We start from the raw sequence: 20,461 nt of genomic DNA, 5'->3' as shown, positions 1-20,461 counted from the left end.
CCCCGAGGGGCTTCATTAGCATTAGCAGACCGAGCACGAGCCCTGGCCAGCAAGACGCCACGGCCACACCGGCAACGGCAGAGGCAGGTTCCACCGTGACTTTATGACTGCATGTTGCGACAACTTGTTCCATGGTTATTGTTTGCGTTTGCTGCTGTTGCGATAAGGCTTTTGGCCGTTGTGTTTATGTGGGGATAACAGTTTCACACGTGTCAAGGTCACACTCCAATCCCTCTCTGGCATTTATAAATGAGAAACAGTCCTGACTAGCTAGGACCAGGGGCATCTCCAGGCTCGTGACAGATTACTGACCTTTCTTCAGCCCAGTGGAGCAACCTTCATAAGCCAACAAACAAAAAACAACTCACTATTCGCTAATTTTGTGTCTGACATGCACAGCGTTCGCTCCGCTCTTCACTCAGCTCACAACGAACCACTTTTTATATGTTGCATCTTATATCTTTTCTACATCATGCTTTTACAAAAACCCTTACATGTCAACTCAGTCCATTCATAAAGAAAAGCCATCAAATTCCACTGAAAGCTTACCTGGCAAAACCCTTCCAGGGAGTTCTAGAGAGGGGGCTGGGGTGACAGAGTACACGCACACATCTCTCCCCCCTCGGGTAAACTCTAGAATTTCAGCTAAACATTTGGCTTTGGTGAGTCTGACACCCCTGTTGTGACACACACTGCTCTCTAGCCTATGAAACCAGAGCTGGCAGAAGCGCTAGTTGCCTTGCTGTAGGCCACGAGGTGGAGAAAAGCCCGTCTAATCACATTACCACCCGATCAGTGGGTTATAGCGCATTTACTGTCATCGGATAACCAGGCTGGATGGCCACAGCCGGAGAGGAAGCCCCTTGCTCGTGGGGACACCCAGGGAAAACGGTGGGGTGCGTTAATAGTTTGTCCCACGGTATTTGTGGGACTTGAAATTGGAGGGGATCTCAAAAATGGGTCTTCTGAGGTCACATCAGGGCTCAGGATTCAAGGTTCAGGATTAAGGCCACGATATCCTTTTGGCATGCAAGGTGAACGATAGACATCATCAAAATAATGTAGTGACAGGATCAGGAACCACTATGGGGGAAAATACATACTTTTGGTTGGGGGTCAGGCGTGTAGAAAGAGTAGCGTTGAATGTTTGCCTGTGGCGGCGGTGTAGTGTATCCAGACCCAGGTGGAGTTTGCAGGTGTCTACAGGTGGGGAGGCTTTGTGAGGAAGAATAATACACACTCACCATATACCACAGCCATGAGCTCATGCCATAGGGGATTCCAGTCTTCCACTGAACTGAACATGGGTTTAGATCTAAAGTCAGATACCAAGACAAATCTGGCAGAGAAACGAAATGTGCAGAAAATGTGGCAAATATGAATCCCCCCAGCGTTCTGCGGCATGAAACTTTCTACTATCTTTGAACCCTTCACTTGTAAACTAGATGTTTTGCTGAAGGTTTTAAAAGGTAAATATGCCTCGAGCTAATTCAGAGGCGCTGCTCAGTACCCATATCAAACACTCACTGGCCTGCTTTTCTTCTTTGGACTGCAGAAAGCTAAAACCCTCCATAGGGTTTAATGCTCCCTTTATATGGGGCTGTCTTGTGTAGGAAACATGTTTTGCTTGTTTAGTTTTTAGTTTTTTGATGGAATACCTAATAATTGACATTTGCAGACATCACTGTTACATTATCATTTAGTAATCATCTAGTTTCCCATGTATGTAGATTGTGGGCCATCTGCTCACTGGTGGGTCCACTGGAGTGTTTGTTAATAGTGTTTATCTTGTGAATCTTCACTGTCATACGTGTGTTAACCTGTGCTTGCTTTGCTAAACTGAAGCTACGAGACATTCAGATGTGCAAACAAGATACAGAGAATTCCGAGCAGAGATAGTACAAGAATGTTTTCGAGGTGAAAGAGGGATATGAGAAGATTTCTTTTCTTTCTTTCTCGTTCGGGTCAGGGGCAGAATCCACCCGTGACGGAACTAGGGGTCTGGATTCAGTGCACACTTCAGAGGCACCACCCTTACAATCTCTCTCTCCATCCGGAGGCGTGTAATTTCCCCAGCGACCCCACCGTGCTTCTCAGCTTTCGGACCACTGCCTGGGTGACCTGCACCCAGACTGGGGCTCAGAAGTGCTGTTGGAGTCTCACTCCGGGTTCTCCAGTAGCGTGTCCGTTTGGGTTCAGGTGTGTGAGTGCATTTGAAGGTATGCCAGAAAAACGTTGAACGGGGGTCCCGGTCGAGTCACCTCCGGTCCAGCACACCTTCCTCGTCTGGTAAATGCTGTTACATGATGAAAAAAACAATCACCCAAGAGCTCCTTTGTGTGCAGTGCATAGGACTTTTATGAAAGTGTGTGGGTGTGTCCCAGCACGATTGTGGTAACATGGAATAACATGTTTTCCCACCAAAACAGTGTTGAGTCACAAAGTTGACTGAACATCCCTCGCTTATGTCTGTAATGTAATATGGGGCTGTGTTGGGTTTGAGAAACAAGGACTGATGTATAGTGTGAGGGCTGGCTGGACAGCTGGAGACACACACACACACACACACACACACCTACCCACCCACACAGTTGACCCTCCTCCACCCCTCCCTCCACCAACCCCCCCAACTGCAGCTGTTAGCAGAGGTGACAGTGGAGTGGGGAAAACATCAGAGGTTGTTAACTACCTGTGAGCTGAGGTGTTGGTTTGGTGAAGCCCTCGTCGCTGAGGCAGGGGTTCTTCAGATGGGGTATCTACGTTCTCACTGACCTACTGTACACATCAGCTGTCATAATAATAATAATAATAATATTAGTATTATTAATAATATTAATAACAATAATAATCATTTGACAATGAACCAGATATTTCAGTGTGTAAACATATTAGTCTTTTGTTTAACTAAAATGCGTCAGTGTTTTGATACAATTTGAAATGTTTTACCGTTAATTAATGTAACACCATGAGCAGATTAAGACTGAGCAAGCCCACCGAGATAACTCAAGACACGAGGCAATATTGTAAGGATCCGAGAAACAGCGTAAAAAAATCCCTCTCACGTCTTACGCGGTAGCACAATAAGCGCAACATAGCCAACGGAGACCCGAGGCAACTGGACTCTGCCTCCCTCCTTCTGCTCCGTCTCACACACACACACACACACACACACACACACACACACACACACACACACACACACACACACACACACCAAACTCAGTTCGCTGCCTCCTCGCGAGGGAAGAGTGTGCTTCATCCCAACTGCCGGATAAGAGAAGAAAACATGATTCTGAAGATCTCAGTCTTATTCCTTACGCTACATTACGCTGCCTGGGAAGGTAAGTCGACGGTATTGGTTTCGGATTTTTTAAGTTCTGAGAACTTTTTTTTAGAGGAGCACTTTGCCGCATTTGAATAAGATGCACCGACTGCTCGGCGTGCGAGATGTTTGGAGGATCTACAACTGCATGGGCATGAGTTAAAAACAGCATTGACGGTCGATATAGAAAAATATGTCTTAAGTATACTCAGTCAATCAGAATTACGCACTTAATGCGTTTCTTTGTTGTTTTATTCAAAGATAACAAGGCTGACCAGCAGCTCACTGACATCACACGTTTGCATGCTGTTTCACCAAAACGACCAATAGTATTTATGAACTGTATTTAAGAAAATGCAAACACAAGTTGCCTGGAAAGACAAAAACGTATTCTTAATCTTAAATACACCAAGCCTAGCGTATCATGAACTCAATTGCAGAATCAGTGCCATCAGTTTTCATATTGAATGTTAAATGACTTTCGACTAAAACTCATGAAAGTGTTCAGATGTTTATTGGCGCACGTGCCCCAGGGTACCAGACGCCTCGTGCATTAACCCGTCTCGGTACAGTCCAAAACTATAATGACTTGCTTGGGTTACCAAATGTTTAACTACACAAACATTCACTGCCTAAAAGCTCGCTAGCTTTTGCTAATAAGCACGATCATCTTTAATATCTCCAAATCTCTGTGGGGTCTTATTAAAGTGCTCCGCTGTCTCGCGACGTGATAACATCTCTGAAACTTCTCATGGTGCACTCCGTGCATTTCTCCGCCCAAACCGCAGGATCTTCGGAGACAGCTTAAAAAATAGATAATTTCGTCTATCTGGACGCGGTCGTAAATCGCATTCCGCAGTAGTATAGGCAAGTTTTCTGTTTCCTTTATTCTTTATGAAAGGCAGCTACATTTTTCTTGCCCGTCCTTGCTTCGTCTAAGATATCTTTTGAAGTTCAGAGTTGAGGTTGAACTTCATGCTGGTTCTGGATGAGAAAACAACCACTGAGCCATTTCACCCCTGAGGGGCTACACCCCCCCCCCCCACCCGTCCACTCTGTCTACCCCCTCCCAGTCTCTTCCTTCGTCTACTTTTGTCTCTGTCTCTCGCTCTCTCTCCCAGTCTCTCTGTGCACCCCCCTCCCTCCAACCCCCAGCGACCGCCCACCCCACCCAACCCTCCCTCGAATTTTACCGGCTGTGGTTGATCCCTAACAACAATCCCTCTGAAAGCTTTTAACGACTCCCTGTTTTTCCCCTTCTGCTTACCTTCTATTAATTAGGATAATTAGGGCCCTTCTTCTTCCTTCCACTCCCACCCCCCACGCGGGCCTCAGCCGTCTGTTTTGGGATAATCGCCTGGACCATCCCAACACCCACCCCCTTACACGATGCCCCAGTGATGAAGAGGGTCACCTTGCTCATTTTGCCAAAGAGAACTATTCTTCAGCCACAAGTTGGCCCCACTACCATCAGCCGTCAGATCTAAGCCGTGCATAAACAGGCTTTTATCCTTTTGTTTATAGCAAACTACTTAATGTTTCTGTCAAGGTTGTCAGGTTTGTTGATAATTTCATGAAGCTTGATGTTTCACAAGAAACCAAGAAATACTGTGATTTAGTCACCTTAGCCAAATCCTACAGCACAAACTCTCCATTTTGTGTTAATTAAGTTAATCACTTTAATACCTAAGGGTCAACACTGAAAGCATTATCTTGGTCAGCATCATACTCTTTTGGAATTAACTCCCTTCCTAATTGGAAGGCAAATACGGATGTTTTTTTTGAACCACTGGAGTGGGGGGAGGATTGTGTCTTGGTCCATGTCTGAGAGCTCAGGCAATCATGGAGGAAATGAGGCATTTAATAGGACTACTCAGAAAAGTTCCACTTGAAGATATTATCGCGCTTGTTGTAACGCATCTCTGGTCTTGGTCTCTACCTCCCTGTACCTTGTTCCCCCCAAGTTCAAATCTGTGGCTGCTGGACTGTGACCCGGCCACAGAGATGCCCTGCGCTGGTCGTCCTGCTTCCCCTCGCAGCCGCTGACCCGAGCTGTGCGGGCCACACAATCAGGTGGCTGTTCCCCGTCCGTGTAGCTGCCCCGAGGTTGTCCGCCCACCGCCACACCCACCCTGCCTCTCACGGCCTTCCAACAATGACCAGTGGTGTGGTGTGTTTGAGAACCACTTTGAGATCTGAGGGTTTCCTCGCTTTGCTGTGATGGAACATTTATGAGATTTTAGCAATGCTAATGTTGTTAGCACTGATGGAGAGATAATGATGTGATGCCAACTGGTAAAGCTGAGGGTTCGTGTTCATTTCTAGCTGCTTTGGCCCACCTTTTGGGTTTGAACCTTTATGAACAAGCTTTGGGTCATCCTGGAGATCAGTTGGGTTCTGTCCTGAAATATGAAGATAATGTTTGTTGTTTGTTGTTGGTCAGATCTAAAGCTTCATGTCAGTGATGGGCTCCAAGTCACTATGAAAACATAACACATGGTGCGTGTTGATGTTTTACTGTTACTGTTTCTGACTCGTCTGTGGCTGCCGGGAAGGATCATCTTGAGCTGAGCTAATCTTCTCAGATTTATGTATGCCAGAACTGGACTTTGAATGATCCATATCACCAGCAGGGGGGGATGCATTTAGACCCAATCCCCTTTCACCTCTTGCCCCCCCACCACTTAGCCCTTCCCCTCTGCTTTTGAGTGTACACACCTAGAGGCGTCCCTGTCCTTGTTTGTATAGGGTGCTAGGACTAAGTACTAAGACTACATCCAAAAAGGTTTTTCAGAGGCACACTCCAGAGTATTATGGGACATTTTACAGGATGCCTCGCAAGTCGAGGCAAAATCTTTTCCAATAAAAAAGATATTAATTACAATTACTAATTGTATTATATTAGTGTAATGTTGTTTCAATTATGGTCATATTAAGCATAAAAATTGCTAGTAGTATGTCAGTGTTTCAGTAGTGCAGCGCGATCGTTTGATGCCAAAGAGAAACATTCCAGAGTTCAGTCTTTTAACCTTGAAACATTTATTAAAGCTTACAAAGATCTTAGGAGAGCAGCAAAATTGCACACAGACTATCTGCAGCACACCAAATGCAGCTCTGACTAAACTAAGTTCTCACAGAGTCTTTTGTCTCCGTGAGAGGAGCCCCCACCCTTGTTACCCACACCTGCTACCTTATCAGAAGGAGAGTGTGAGCTCTGCCAGAGTCACCATGTCCTAGCTCAACCATTTTCTTATACTCTTCTATTCACCCCACCACAATCTAGTTTTCTTCAGAACAATATTACGGTTAACCCTTTACTTTATTAATACATAGTTAGTTAAGCTTATAATCAACATCATGATGATCTCTCATTAAACAGTAGCTAGCTAGCTAATGTTACATCTTTATTGATGTATATTGCATAATATTAACTGGATTGTGTATCTAGTGAGCATGTGCCTGTAACTATTAAATGACAAGCTTTGAGCACATGCAAATGAAACTAGCCATTAAACATAAGCAAGCTTGCACTGGGTGCCCAGAAGAGACGGGGGTGTTTTATTCAAACGCTTCTTCCCATTTCTCAACTGTCTTTTGTTACGTCTTGAGGGTCTCCTACATCTTTCAGTAGGCAAGGGTCAGTTAGGGAAGGAGATTATTCTAGCATCTCGGTACAAAGCAGAATTCAGCATGGAGTTCTCTCCTTTCTCATAATCCCTCCTAACATAACTCAGGCATAATCTCAATGTATTTTCTGGACTCGTAGAAAAGTCCCCAAATGAAAATGAGGAAATATATTATTTTTGAACAATACATGTAAATTTGATCATGCTTCCCAGTCAATAGTCACAGAAAACTGATCAGCTTTGAGTACAGTGATTTTTACTCGATAACTAAGGGGCAACATTAAACAAACCATGAGAAGAATGTATTCACTGCCTCACATTGAATGTAGCTTCGTAGAGGAGCCGTTATGCTGTAGAGCTAGAGAGACTCCTGCTGCTGTATGGACTCCCGTGCCGTCTGGAGGGGGGTGTAGCTGTGTAGCTCTGCAGCTGTATTGCCCCATTCATGTTGCGTTTCCATATTAAGCTCAGCTATTGTGACAGCTTCACATCATATTTCACACCATAAAGCTGCTCTCAGATCAGCCTGAATGTCCATCTTCACTTACTGTACATCTAATATTGGTTGAAATGTTTGGCTGGGTGCAACAATTTCATTTTTTCATTCATTTTTTTCAATTTCATCTGGCAACCACTATATACAAAATTTAGTTGAATTAAAAAAAACATTTTTATGATGTTAACCTGATTAGATGGGTGAAAATAATTTGTGAACCTAAATTACCCATTACCAAACCGTTTATATCTACATGCAGTATATAATAAGGCCACAGCGATCAACAAAGGGCAGCAGAGAAGTCCGTCCACTGCAGAACCATCTGGATTGTAGGAATTGGTTGCTGCGGTTAGTTCGGCTCCCGATCCGGCTGACTGTTTGATCACGTGGCAGGAGCGGCGGTGTGGACCCTGAGGCATGCTGTGCCCAGCCCCCTGAGCACTGATGGAGCAAGACAGCACCGAGACGCCGGCCAGGCCAGGACAGGACAGGAGGGGGTGGGACTCCTGAGCCCGGCGCCCCCACGTTGCGAAGGGTCTCGGCAGGAGGCCGATAAAGCTGGGTACATCTGTCTGAGACCCCTGTCTGTAGGCTTCAAAGCGGACCATGATGGGGGTGAGATCTTTATCTGCCCCAAAGCGATTCTTTGTCGGGCGTGTCCGGATCATGGCGCCGAAAAAGTGCTTGCTGACTAGTTGCCTTGTGAGGTATCTGCCAATGGGGAGAAACATGGGTGAAGTGTTTTTGTGGGGGGTTTTTTTGCCTTGAGACTTGCCTTCTTGGGTGAGAATCTGGCCCAGCTTAGTCAAAGAGCCCAGATCACTGCATCACTTTGGGCTCCGGGCTTAAGGCACTTGGCCAGTGTTCCGTTCAGTATTGGATGTGCATTGAAATTGCTGTTGGTTGTGGATGAGAAGCTGGTACCAGTATTTTTGGTAAAGCTTCTGGGTTCCAGTTCGTTCACAGGGGTGTACGTGGTCAGGCTACTTCTGCATTGGGTTAGTGTAATGTACAGTGGTGACTTGTTTACCAGAGTCACCCGCCGAGACTGAATGAATAGGAGTCGAATTGGAGGGGGGGGGGGGGGGGGGGGGGGGGGGGGGGTTGAAGAATTTGCAATGGATGAATGCCAGCTCTCCCGTTCATTCTTTAATTGAAACAGAACAGGGAAAATCATGCCACATTCTTGCAAAGCGACCCCGTCATTGACTTCCTGAAAGGCGTGAAAGGGAAGGGAAGTGGGATTTATTGCAGTCAAATGTTCTTTAGTGCATATTCTCTCTTTATTATTGACCCACTCGATGTCTCTCTCATCTAGTGGAATCAGAAATATGGAGTCCATACATGCTACATGCTACATGTCAGTCATGGAGTGATATTCCATTCCTGAATGCAATATGGGCAACACTCCTTTCTCCTTAGTAGAATAGTGTTGGGCCATGCAAATGCCATTCTGGTAAGTGCATTTCGGTGTAGAGGAAAAGCTGAACGCGTTGATAAAAGGCTTTAATTTGCGGGTCGTGTCCCCAGTGACACTTTTGCTTTATCTCATTATTATTCTCAACGGTTTTAACCAGCTTAAGTCGTTTTTTTCAATATGCAGTTTTAAAGTGTGTGTGAGCGGGAGGCGCGTGTGAGAAGGGAAGGCCCCATCTGGGCCACGCCGCCGTGTCTGTCTCTGGCAGGAGACTGCTCCAAGATCTGGCAGAAATCCTAGCGTTGTGAGGGGGATTTGAAAAGCCCCTCAGATACCATCTCCTCCAGAGCCCCAAATCACCAGCACTCCCCTCCCTCCTGCCTTCCATTGTCTCTATCCGTCTTTCTTTCTTTTACTCTCTCTCTCTCTCTCTCTCTCTCTCTCTCTCTCTCTCTGTCCTTACAACTCCTCTCAGAACACAGCTGCATACACCTGGTGCTCGATTCATTCCGGCCAGACAGATGTGGGTGTTTTTGATTTTGTGGAAGCGTGCATGCGAGTGTGTCTATGTGTGTGCGTGTGCGTGTGTGTGTGCATGTGTGCTTGTGTGTCTGTATGAGAGGGTCCCTCAGGTTAAAGAAATCATATGCTACACTTTCAGTGCCTCAGTGTTCCTGTCTGCCCCGTGCTGCATGGATCAGGAAGCCTCCTCCCACCCCTCTCTCATGTTCTCCTACCCAACTGCCCCGCCCCATCCACACTCAGCATATAACCGCAGTCCTATTGTACCATTTCAACAAGGCTTTAGGCCCTTTACCGAGTTTAGCTACTGAAATATAAAATTATTGATTTCACAGTAGGTACAGGAGGCCTGTGGTGCAGAAGGTATATAGGCGTTAGCGTTGCCGGTTCTTGATGCGGGCATTAAAAACATTTCATGGAGCTTTTCTGCAAGCTGAACTATTCCAGTTTGGTAGCCATGGGGCTGGGAAACGCGCAGACGAACACACGTTAGCATGCGCGTGTTTCTCTGTGCCTCTGAGGAGCACGAGATGGATTTCAGCGGTTTTGTGAAATGCGATACAGAGTCGGTGTCAGGCTTGAGGAGCCCTGTCTCCATTCCAAGTGTCCTTTTACAACAAAGAATCTGTCAACATATGAACCTCAGTCCCTTTCTAATCACTTCAGGCGAAAATACCCCAACACACTGCCACACCCAAGACTGTGTGTCTCCTTGTTCGGCGATGTGCTCTAATCCTGCATTTAGATCTTTACATCTTTCGTTTTCCCTTTAGTCTGCAGCCAAATTGACTCAGATTTATGTTCCAGATATTTATGTAATAGTAGATAACATATTTTAAAAATCAGATTTAAGATCATTTATTTATTTATTTGTATTTCGGAAAACACAGCCATCCCTCGAAGATTTCTTGGCTTGCTATAAATTACCATATGCTTGTAGCAGCAGTCGACTGCGTGTGCAGATGATATTCTTTTGGCTGAGAGACTGATACCGAGTTTATACAGGCTGGTAAATATTGGCCGAGAACTTGGTCCCCTCAGCAGAGTTGGCCTCTCAGGTAAACACAGCGCTCCCTTTCTCTAAAATGTCAAATTACTAAATGTCATCCCAAACCACATAAACGGGCCGCCCTTCTCTGTTCGAGGTTCGTCACGTCTGATGCTGGCCTTTCCGGAGAGCTGGAGAAAGAGGCTTTGACTTCAAAGACCGGGGTCCACTTTGCACGAGTGTTCTCCTCTGGGAGAGAGGAGCATGACGTGGTTTCTGACCCGTAGGGAAAGTCCACATACTTTACCCTTGGTGAAGGATGTTATTTTGTGCTGATCATGGATCAAGTTGCTCTACCTAATTACAACCATGGAGGGAAACTTTAATCTAAGCACTTGAGTGTCGCTAATGAAATGAATGCTAAGCATGATCTCATCGCCAGTTGCTAACCACTGATTTATTTTATTTATTGTAAAAGAAAACAACGAACAGGCTTCAGATCAGTCCAGGAGGCTTAAGTCAATGCCCTGTGGCATGGTGCCAACGTCCTGTCACAGACACCCTTTTCTCCACCGAGTCACCTGTTCCCTGTACAGCTCATAATCAAGCACGAGTTTGCAATGGCAGCTCTGTTAGATAGATGTGAGTTTACATATGTGTATGCATATTCATGGCTGTAACCCTCACACAGTGACTCCTCCCATTACACTGCTGTTGCAGGATTTCAGAGCTTCAGTGCTAAACCTCAACCACCAACGTGGCTGGTGTGTGTATATGATAATGGTGAGCAATGTGTGGAATGGTGGTTTGGAGGCTAGCGTAACCCTATCCGAACCCCTCGGGCCAACAAGCATCTCGCTTTGCTTCCATCAGGACATACCCACACACACACACACACACACACACACAACCCCACGCCCCCACCACCACAACCACCACCACCATGTTCCTTGATGAGAAACATGCTGAGAAACAAGACATCACTTTCAGAATTCAGACACTCAGACACCTTTCCAGGAAACCAAGACTGACCACTGCGCCCGCACGTTTTTAGGAGTACAGTCGACCCTTGACCCTTGGGTTTAACTTGCGTGGATGTTATTACTTACGAGTTTGCCGTCTATAATCAAATGGGATTTTGTGGTAGTTTTGAAGTCATAAATGCACAAAAATAAATGTATTCTATCAGAAATATATACAGATTTGTTCGAAATAGTTTTGTTAAAAGTTTCACTTCACTAAAGAACTGGGGATTATACAATCTTGGGACACCACGTCTTTGTATTAAATATGGTAAACAGTAAGAGTTCAAATTTGTGGGGGCCTAGAGATATGTGTGTTTTACCAACTTTCATAGGGGTCGTGTACCCGTAGCCCCTGTGAATGTGGAGGGCTGACTGTAGTTTGCTATTGTTTCATGTCACTGGTATGATTCCAGAGAAGTTTATCTCATACAATGGCATGGGTCAAATGTGGGTATAGGAAGCTCTCTGTGAGTCTGGTAAAAGGCTTCTTACACCTGGCGAATGTGAGGAGAGAGTTTTCGGTCCATGCTCTTAAATGAGGTCTGAGAGATGTCTCCGAGCCAAACAGAACCGGCCACAGTAAGTGGACTCGTTGGGCTGTAAATGTCAGAAGGCGCCAAAGTACAGTACTCTGTAATTGTGGCCTGGATTGTGCGAATCGGGGTCAAGCCAGCAAACAAAAACAGCTGAAGTGAGGTTCTGTAACCTCAGAGCCTCGCATGTAATCACATATTGAGCTGTGCCTGTATAGGAACATGCAATGTCTGATTTGCACCAGTGTGGTGAAGGGGTTCACAAGATGAGTCGTGAACGACCAGCACTGGGAGCTCAGGGAGCAAAGGAAAGAGTCACCGCTAACAGTTGAAATGTTCGGCACCCAGCAGAATTCATCACGCAGGGTTTTATTACATTTTGGCTGAAACTCTCGTTTCCTTTACTCACCGCATCTTCCACACATTTGGAGTTCACACAAAAGGTGTAGAAACGCTCCCTCGGCTCACGTCCACGACCTTCCCAACGAAATGAAATCCCCATTCGATTGCGTGACTTCGTTTGATGGATTGTTTTGTTTAACCAGAATTGAAATCCCAAAAGCCCATTTCAGTGCGGTAGGGTCCACTCAGAGCTACTGACTGGTTGCTGGTTTGATTCCTCTGTAGGGCATCAGTGCAGAACACTTGGGAACCCAAGATGGTGGTCCTAAATAATGATTCAGACTTGCTGCTGTGTCCTTCGGCCAGATGCTTCAGTTCAAGTTGCAGAAGTGATTATTTTTCTGTAAGAATCCACTAAACTTGTCCTGTAGGGGAATACATATAAAAACTAGACTGTTCTAAATGAATCTGCTCGTGTTAATTAAGCAAGGCCTACAAAACATGGAGACTGTCAATGTGATGGAAAATGTGGCTCAATTTGTTTTAATTAAAGCGATGATGGACAAATTGATATTGCACCCGTCTTCCAGGTGTTGCTCTTTCTCTTGACATCGAGCCCTGAAGAACCCTTTTGTGTGGATATTTAGTAGGCCAGGTAACAAAATAACTTACTCGGCTTTTACGATGATTCACTCTGAGCACACAGATTCACCCTTGAGTCCAGCTAAATCAAACATGTTTCTGAGAAACATAAATCTAACGTCTTGGCCAGTCTGTGAACAACCACACCAAACAGTAACCTGTATGAGTAGAGTGAAACGCTAAATGTGCTGCTACTGGGAGCGTGGGCTGATTGTTTAAGCCTAACGCAGTGTTGGGAGTGAATGGGAGTACATTGGTAGTCACCCTTAAGAACCCTCCGTAGTGCTCTCAATGTGCACAAATCCTCAGCTACATTTAGCTCAGGAGAGGTTTTCAGTAGAGCAGAAAGTTAGGTAAATCTTGCTTTAGGGTGAATAAAAGAACCATTTGGATTGTATCCTGTGGCTCACAAATTATACCGACACAAAGGCACTCTGTTTTATGGGGCTGGGAGTCTTCTTGGTGGTTCTTGTATTTATGCCTGATGTCTTTAGTCTTTAACCTCTTGCCCCGTAGGTGTTAGCTTACAGAGCCACTCTCATGGGCCCCAGCTGTCCCTGGCGTGCAAAAATTGATGGCCTGCCTCATGAAAATTGCGATACGAGGTTGGACTCTTGCTTGTCGTAGCCACACATGGTTTTACGTTTTAGGATTTCAGGGACTGTAAGACATCAGAAAAAGACTGCTGAACTACAGTTGGGTTTTTCCCATCTGTGTTTATCATTAAGGTAATTAAGATGATGACATAGCTGTGGTCTATGGCGTGTGTCTGCTGGTTACTGCAACGACTGATTTTCTTGTTGAGGAAACAGAGTGTATTTGCAAGTCCGTGCTCAGATGGCCGTGAGGGTCAAGACCTCCTCGTGATTCTCGTTGCCAACTGTAACTGTACAGTGCAGAAGGCAGGTCTTAATTACCTGCATCAGCTTGCCATCAAAGGAGGCCTCTGAGGACAGTTTTGCCTTTCATCTTTGTTGGATGGGAAGCAAAGCTGTGGCCACTCGGATGACTGAGTCTAAGGTGCCGTGGCATCAAATATTCCTCATTAACAATGCCCATGAACCTATTTATGCATACTCATTAACATAAGGGTGGGGCTGACACAGGGCTCTCTGATTTTAGCCAATAGCGATGAAGAAGAAATGCGTTATCATCGAGGAAGAGGAGAGGCGGGGCTTTTGTTTCATCTGGTGTGATTTATACTGAATTGGCATGTCCAACCTCAAACCTTAAACTGTCCATTCCAGACATGAAGTATCCATCAGCTAATTAATAGTATTTTTTTTTTGCAAAACATCACAGCATGCTGCATCAAGCTGTATTAAGGCTAAAGGGAGAAGTCTTGGATGGTAATGACAGATCATGAACGCAACTGGGGGCCCTACATCAAACTCCTGAACAACAACGTATCAAGCCTTTTTTAATATATATCTCTTTAATGCAAAGATCCTTAATGCGGCGATACTCAGAATTCATAAACATTCAACTCATCCTAAAAATGTCAGCACAGATGGTACGTCCTTACAGATAGGGTACTGTGTTAAGTTCTGTAGGGTACTGTGTTAAGTTCTGTAGGGTACTGTGTTAAGTACTGTAGGGTATTGTGTTACCAGCTGGTTTTCCCAAGACTCATCTTAAAGTTATGCATAAAGTTCTGCTCTGTTGATTATCAAAGATACATTTCAGGATGGAGACAGAAGGGAATTATTATAAACTAACTCCCCCCCCTCAACATCCCACTCCCCACCCCCACCAACACACACACACACCACCCCTCCTCACTTTGTAGAACGAACCCTGTCAGCAGTGTTATTGTTTGATGAAAATGACTGAATCGTATCCTGGGATTCTTCCCGATTAATGAAGCAGCATCCAGGCTGACCTTTTCAGGAGATACATCTCCTCACTTTGCTGTATCATTGCTGGCAGCTGACTCATTCTTTAGATTATGTGAGCTGTGCATGAGTTGTTCTGTTTAGCTCATAGTAACTTGATCTCACAGAGGCTCTGCTTTGAGGAGGGTACTCTCAACACTGTGTATTGGTTCTGTGTTAAAAGAACAATGCGACAATTAAGGTTAGGGCGCATTATTATGGGTTATGGGTTGTTTTAAGGTTACGATTAGGTTTAGGTCTTGAGATTATGGATGTGGGTAAAGTTATGGATTAGGGTTAGGGTTAGAGGTTGTGGTATTCTATAAATCCCATTCACAGCTTTACAACCTGAGCTCAGTTCTAGTGACACAAAGCATTTGCTCACCTTTATGAATAAATAATCCTGGGAGCCCTCACAAGCTATGAGTGCTCTGGTTGACCTCGTGATTATGCCACAGTACTGACATTATTGAGCACCCTCCATGACTTCCACGATTATCAACTGTAAATTATGGATGTTTCCAGAAGTGACACAGCTAGCTACTGCTAATCCCTCATGCTGGCGGTCGCTAGCCGCATATATGCTAGTCCCATTAGCAGCACTGAGGTGTTCAGGACCTGAAGCATATAGCCACTCCGTGTGAATTAGCAGTGTAATTGCAGAATCTGTGACATTCAAAGGCCAGAGCCCATCTCAGTATAATCACGTTGCCCAGTAAATTGCTTCTTGGGTTATATATTTATATAGAAAGGCAACAGGCGTAATAAGTAAAAAAAAAAAAATTAAAAAGATGACTCAGCAATTCTCCACGCAGGCTGGGCGGAGCTACATCACAGCATGTCTGCCCTGTCCCCAACCGACTGGCATCTGCTCCTGCAGCCGATAGCAGGAACTCTAGTATTGACAGCAGATATGCCGCAAACAGACCGCACGGGAGATCTCGAGTGGTTAATTACCAAGATGAGGAAAACAGGTTTAAGGTTTTTGTTTTTGCTTTGCTTTTTTTTTTTTCCTTTATATATATTTTTTTATACAAGAACACATTTCAGAGATCAGTGCCATTATGTGGCTATTCTACTGCACTGCTTTCTTGCACTTGAGCTAAGTACTCCGATAGCTACCCAGAACTGTCGGTTATCAACAATCTTCTTATCTAGGGTCTGTAGATGGGGCTTCTTCATAGATGGCATTCCTAAGACTCTGGGGCCGGGGCTTTGACTTGTGGCAGGCACACTTGCATCATTTCATCCTCATTTCAGATTTATTATACGTTTCCCATCATTGCAATCTCCTCCCTCTTAATCATTTCTTAAGCAGAGACAATTAATTTTTTTCAGAGGCAAAGCAGCTCTGTGTAAGAAGTCCCATTTTAATGACAGGCTCAATCAAGCTCCTTTCAGGGAGCCAATGACATTCTTTGCTTCAACGATGCACCCGACCAGGCTGAATCAAAAGCAGGAGGTCCTGGCCACACTCAGAATACAGGAGTCTCAGGAAAGCGGGCTGTCGTCTGAATAGGGCAGAAAAAGAAGCTTGTCTGTAAGGTTTCGGTGGATTCCCAAACAGCATTCTGGACTCGCTCCAGTAGAGCAGGGTGGTGGGCCATCCTCCCTGGCAGAGATGGAGCATAAATGAACCGGCAGGACTTCACAGGAAGGCTTCTTTGACGAAGCCTCTGCCAGATTTTGCCTCTCACACGAACGACTTTGAATGGCAAAGATCTCTCTGCTGTGTCGATATGGGTATTTTTAAGGAGTCTCTGTAAGACAGATATCAGTCTAAGAGTAGAATTCTCAAAGTACCATGCTAAAGTACCATGGCTAACAGTTTCGGAGAGCTCTGGTATTATGGTATCCTAACCTCATTCTCCTTCGTCTTTGTCAAAGGGGGGAAAAATCCCTGTGCATGTCTGAAAACCTGGTCAAATATCACAGAGAAAAATCTTTGCACAGGCAATCTCTGTGATTCCGTTTTACCAAGAAGAACAGAGTATGATATAATCAAAGTCAGTGGTGTCACATTTCAGTCACACACCATTGATAATAACAGCAGATATCATACTAATTCTATTGTTTAGCTTTCAGGCTTGAACAAAGGGATTTTCTGTCAGCCTGTGATGAAAACTAATGCAGTGTTTTCCTTTAGGGTCGCCTTGGCCCACAGATCAAGGCCACTGGTCTTTATCTTTGAACTCCATGTTTCAAAGAGATACTTAAAGATCAAGGGCCCATCCTCCTCTTCCTCAATATTACACACTGTTAAAAGATCACTTGTGTATCAAAGTATGTCGGGCAGGTTGTCCCAAGCAATTGTTAAGTTTGGTCGAAGAAGACGATTGCAGTTTTGACACACTGTCAAAAACAAAGGGACGCCATGCCAGTTACCCTTAAAACTGCCCAGCGTTGCTTCCTGCTCAGATGAGAACAGTCTGGCCTCAAAAAAAGTATTTCACATTAACGTTCATCTTTCCTTGGTTTATTCTCAGTGATTACATGGAGATTAAAAGCCTGGAACATCAATGAGAAAAAAAATCATAATAATCATAATCATAGATATTAGGCATTAGACGTTTTTACATTAAAAACATAAAAAATACGTTATTTAACTACCTGCTATTGCAGTTTTTTGTAATGTAGAAGTTGGCTAAAAATGGAATAAGAAGATACTATTACAAGCCATTTTAATTTATTTTTATATAAGAGCAAATGTGATCAGTGTGTTTGTGATTGTTAGCATTGATTCTTAAACAATCAGAATGATTTCTTCATAAAACCCCTAGGGTTTCCTGTTTATGTCTGCAGTAGACGTAAACAGAATGCGTGCCAAGTGGGAAACCGTAGAGCTGGAGAGTAAATCATGGCCGACCCCAACGGGCCCGAGCACCTGCTGCAGTTTTCCCAGCATGCACCTCGGCGCGTTCCGGATTCCGTGCGCTCGGAGTGCTGCGAACGAGACACGGGGATGAGCTCGTGGGCTGGTGCCGAGAGGAAACCTCGGATTTTCCCCGGACACGGAGAACAAAAGGATTTGTGCTTGTCGCTGGAGATATATGACCCGCGACCCGCTCCCTGCCGCCCCCCGCCACGACCCTCTTACTTTCCCACCAGGTCATAGCTGAGCCCAAAAGTCACTGGAGGGGCTGTTCCAGGAACAGGTGTGAACACGAGGAAGGGGGGGGTGAACCCTCTCCCCTCCCCAGCTGTGCCTGCCCTTTATGTAGAGATTGGACAGGCACTCCTGTCGTTTGAAGCTGCGTGAGCCGTTCTCGTAGGCCCGGCCCGGCTGCAGGCCACTCTACACCGGCTCGGCTGCAGTTTCCACAGGGGAGGAGCAGGGAGCCAAAACAGAAGCTCCTCTCAAGTTCTTCACCCTGGCCGGAGTCTGAATAACAAGTCAAGTGTTGTTGATGTTATTCCCCTCCGAGGAGCACCGCTGCTGTGCCCCCGTGTTCAGGCTGAACATCACAGACTCTCAGTGAGCAGCGTGACTGTTTACACTTTTGTTCCTCAAGGTCATTTTTCAAAAAGGCACAATGACGCTCTGATTTGGCCAAAATGGCTAGCAGACCTGGGGGCTGGTGCCGTATGTTTTTGGACAGAGCTACCTGCAGTTAAAGCCCACGTTGTAACAGGAAACACAGTCTGTTGTGGATACAGCAGGGGGCCTCGGGGCTCCGGGAGCTCGCGTGTTTGCGGCTCTCGAGGGGGACGGAAGTTCGCCGGCTCACAGCTGGCGTGGGCGCCGGGCGGACCAGGTGCCGGAGGAGAACGGATTCTACAGTGTCCCGCAGGGGCGCCAAGTCCATAATCCCTTCGGTTCCTGCTGGCGTGACTTTGGAGTAGCAACATCAAGAGGCCGTACGGCACCTCTTCCTTTTCACTCTCGCCAGCCGGCACCAGGTCACCCCTGAGGGTGTGATTTTCACACCTGACACTCCAACTATGATCCCTGCGACCCAGGGAGTGCCCTTTGCCCCATTTGATGGCCGCGTTCCTCCACCGGACTCTTTAAAGTCTAATGGAAACGAGAACTTGGTGCTGTGGCTTCAGGGGAGCCCTCATTAGTCCATCCGTGGATCTGGCTGGGACTTTTATGGGAGGGGCGTGCCGTCCCGTGTATCTCAGCGCTAGCCTCGTTAGCGACAGCGCACACCTGTGATCACTCGGGTATTCTCTTTGAGGGCGGCAGGCCCGCCCAGCAGGGGTGCTGCACGCTGCTGGGACCCCCACCTGGGTATGGCACGGGTACACCTCCACCCACACCTCTGCCTCCACCCTCTGACAGATGTGATGAAAGGTGTGAGGGGCCGCTGGGTTGAGCCTTTGTTCACGAGCTTGTTCGTCGAGGTTGGGGCAACCATGAGGAGGAGGGCGTGGTCTGGGACACACGGTTGGCATTGTGGGAGCTCAGTCAGCGGCGCCAGAAGTGGAGCGCAGCGATTGGCTAAACCGCGGCAAACAACAACAAAAAATAATAAAATCCACACCGTGCCACCAGTGCTGTGAAGGCACTTTCGGTTGAATTCAGTTTCAACATGAAAGACACAGGCGATGAAAAGAATGACATGAAACGGAGTTTCAGTAAAATATTCAGAAAAGGGGCCCAGCGAACACCCCCCACGGTGAGCGTGATATCGCTGCGTCCGCTATGTGTTGAAGGCTTCTCCGCTGCCAGTGTAATGCTCTTCGTGTGCCTCTCCCCCCCGTCTCCAGCTAATCCATCACTCTGCGCCCCTTCAGACAAGGGGGTCTTTTGTCTGAACTGGCTCATACCAAGATCTTGGTGGGGGGGGTCAATTCTAGTGCTGTAATAACAGCAAAGCCAGAAGAGGTGACCCTGGGTTTCGGCTCTAGACCTGACCTTCTCCTCTTAATGTCAGCTGGGCTTATCCTCCCCGGTGTGGGCTTTGAAGGTAAGATAACGTCCTCGTCATGCTGTTGCTCAAATGAAGTGTGGCTGTTTTGGGATGACTGCTGGCTATTGTACTAAAGGCCCGTGTCATGATAACCTGACAGCCCCTGAATCAACGCGGGACAAACGCGTTTAACTGCGCAGAAAAGACACCGCACCATTACGTATGCAGTAATGCACCAAATTTTCCAAACATAAAATGTTAAGCAAACTATTTCTACATTTGATCGTGCCTCCCGGTTTTTTATAGTGCATTTCTATACCATTTATTATATTCACTCTTTCTGCATCGCATTCCTTGAGAGGAAGTACACCGCACTAACGAAGCGCTCACTTGTGGTATTTCCACCCATTGCCCCATCAGGCAAATACCACAACCTTGGCTGATCAGAAGATCGTTATGGGCCCATCATTATTTCATTCACCCTTGGGCTTTTCTGATTGCGTCGCTTTGTAATGCTAATTCTTCTTTGATTGGCCTCCTGGGCCCCGCCTCTGCTCTTCAGATGAATCAGTTTATGGCGGTATGGTGTTGCAGAGCAGCAGCCCAGAGGAGCCTGACCCGATTCCTGTTAGTCCAATTCAGCTTTTAGCTCACAGCACCATCCGCACCAAGAAAGGTCTCCACCTCCAGACACCCAGCGCTGCGCCTGTCGGGACGTACAAGCGCTTGCGGTGCATTTTTGAGTCCCGGCGGATGAGCGTAAACTCTGACGTAGCCGCCGCGCCCTTGCTCATGCTTGGTGGACGCTCATGTTTGCT

General features: G+C 46.2%; 1 protein-coding gene and 1 long non-coding RNA gene across 4 annotated transcripts in view; one reads left to right on the top strand and one right to left on the bottom strand.

Moving 5' to 3' along the window:
• Positions 1-1,989: 1,989 nt before the first annotated feature.
• LOC143518550 (uncharacterized) lies at positions 1,990-3,091 on the bottom strand. The gene is made up of 3 exons (XR_013132226.1): positions 2,947-3,091; positions 2,690-2,788; positions 1,990-2,296 (listed from the first exon to the last, which is right to left on the bottom strand). It is a non-coding gene; the product is annotated as an uncharacterized LOC143518550 (long non-coding RNA).
• Positions 3,092-3,118: 27 nt separating this feature from the next.
• mcama (melanoma cell adhesion molecule a) overlaps positions 3,119-20,461 on the top strand; it is a 30,519-nt gene continuing 13,176 nt past the window's right edge. For 2 of the 3 annotated variants that reach the window (XM_077011084.1, XM_077011085.1), the window contains exon 1: positions 3,119-3,341. In XM_077011084.1, coding sequence (XP_076867199.1) covers positions 3,287-3,341 — 55 coding nt within the window. In that variant the 5' untranslated portion in view covers positions 3,119-3,286. The remainder of the gene's footprint in view (positions 3,342-20,461) is intronic. The other variant, XM_077011086.1, reaches the window with a different exon arrangement.

The sequence above is a fragment of the Brachyhypopomus gauderio genome, chromosome 7, assembly GCF_052324685.1.
Source record: "Brachyhypopomus gauderio isolate BG-103 chromosome 7, BGAUD_0.2, whole genome shotgun sequence".
Taxonomy (NCBI): Eukaryota; Metazoa; Chordata; class Actinopteri; order Gymnotiformes; family Hypopomidae; genus Brachyhypopomus; species Brachyhypopomus gauderio.
This window is presented reverse-complemented; position numbering and strand designations above follow the sequence as displayed.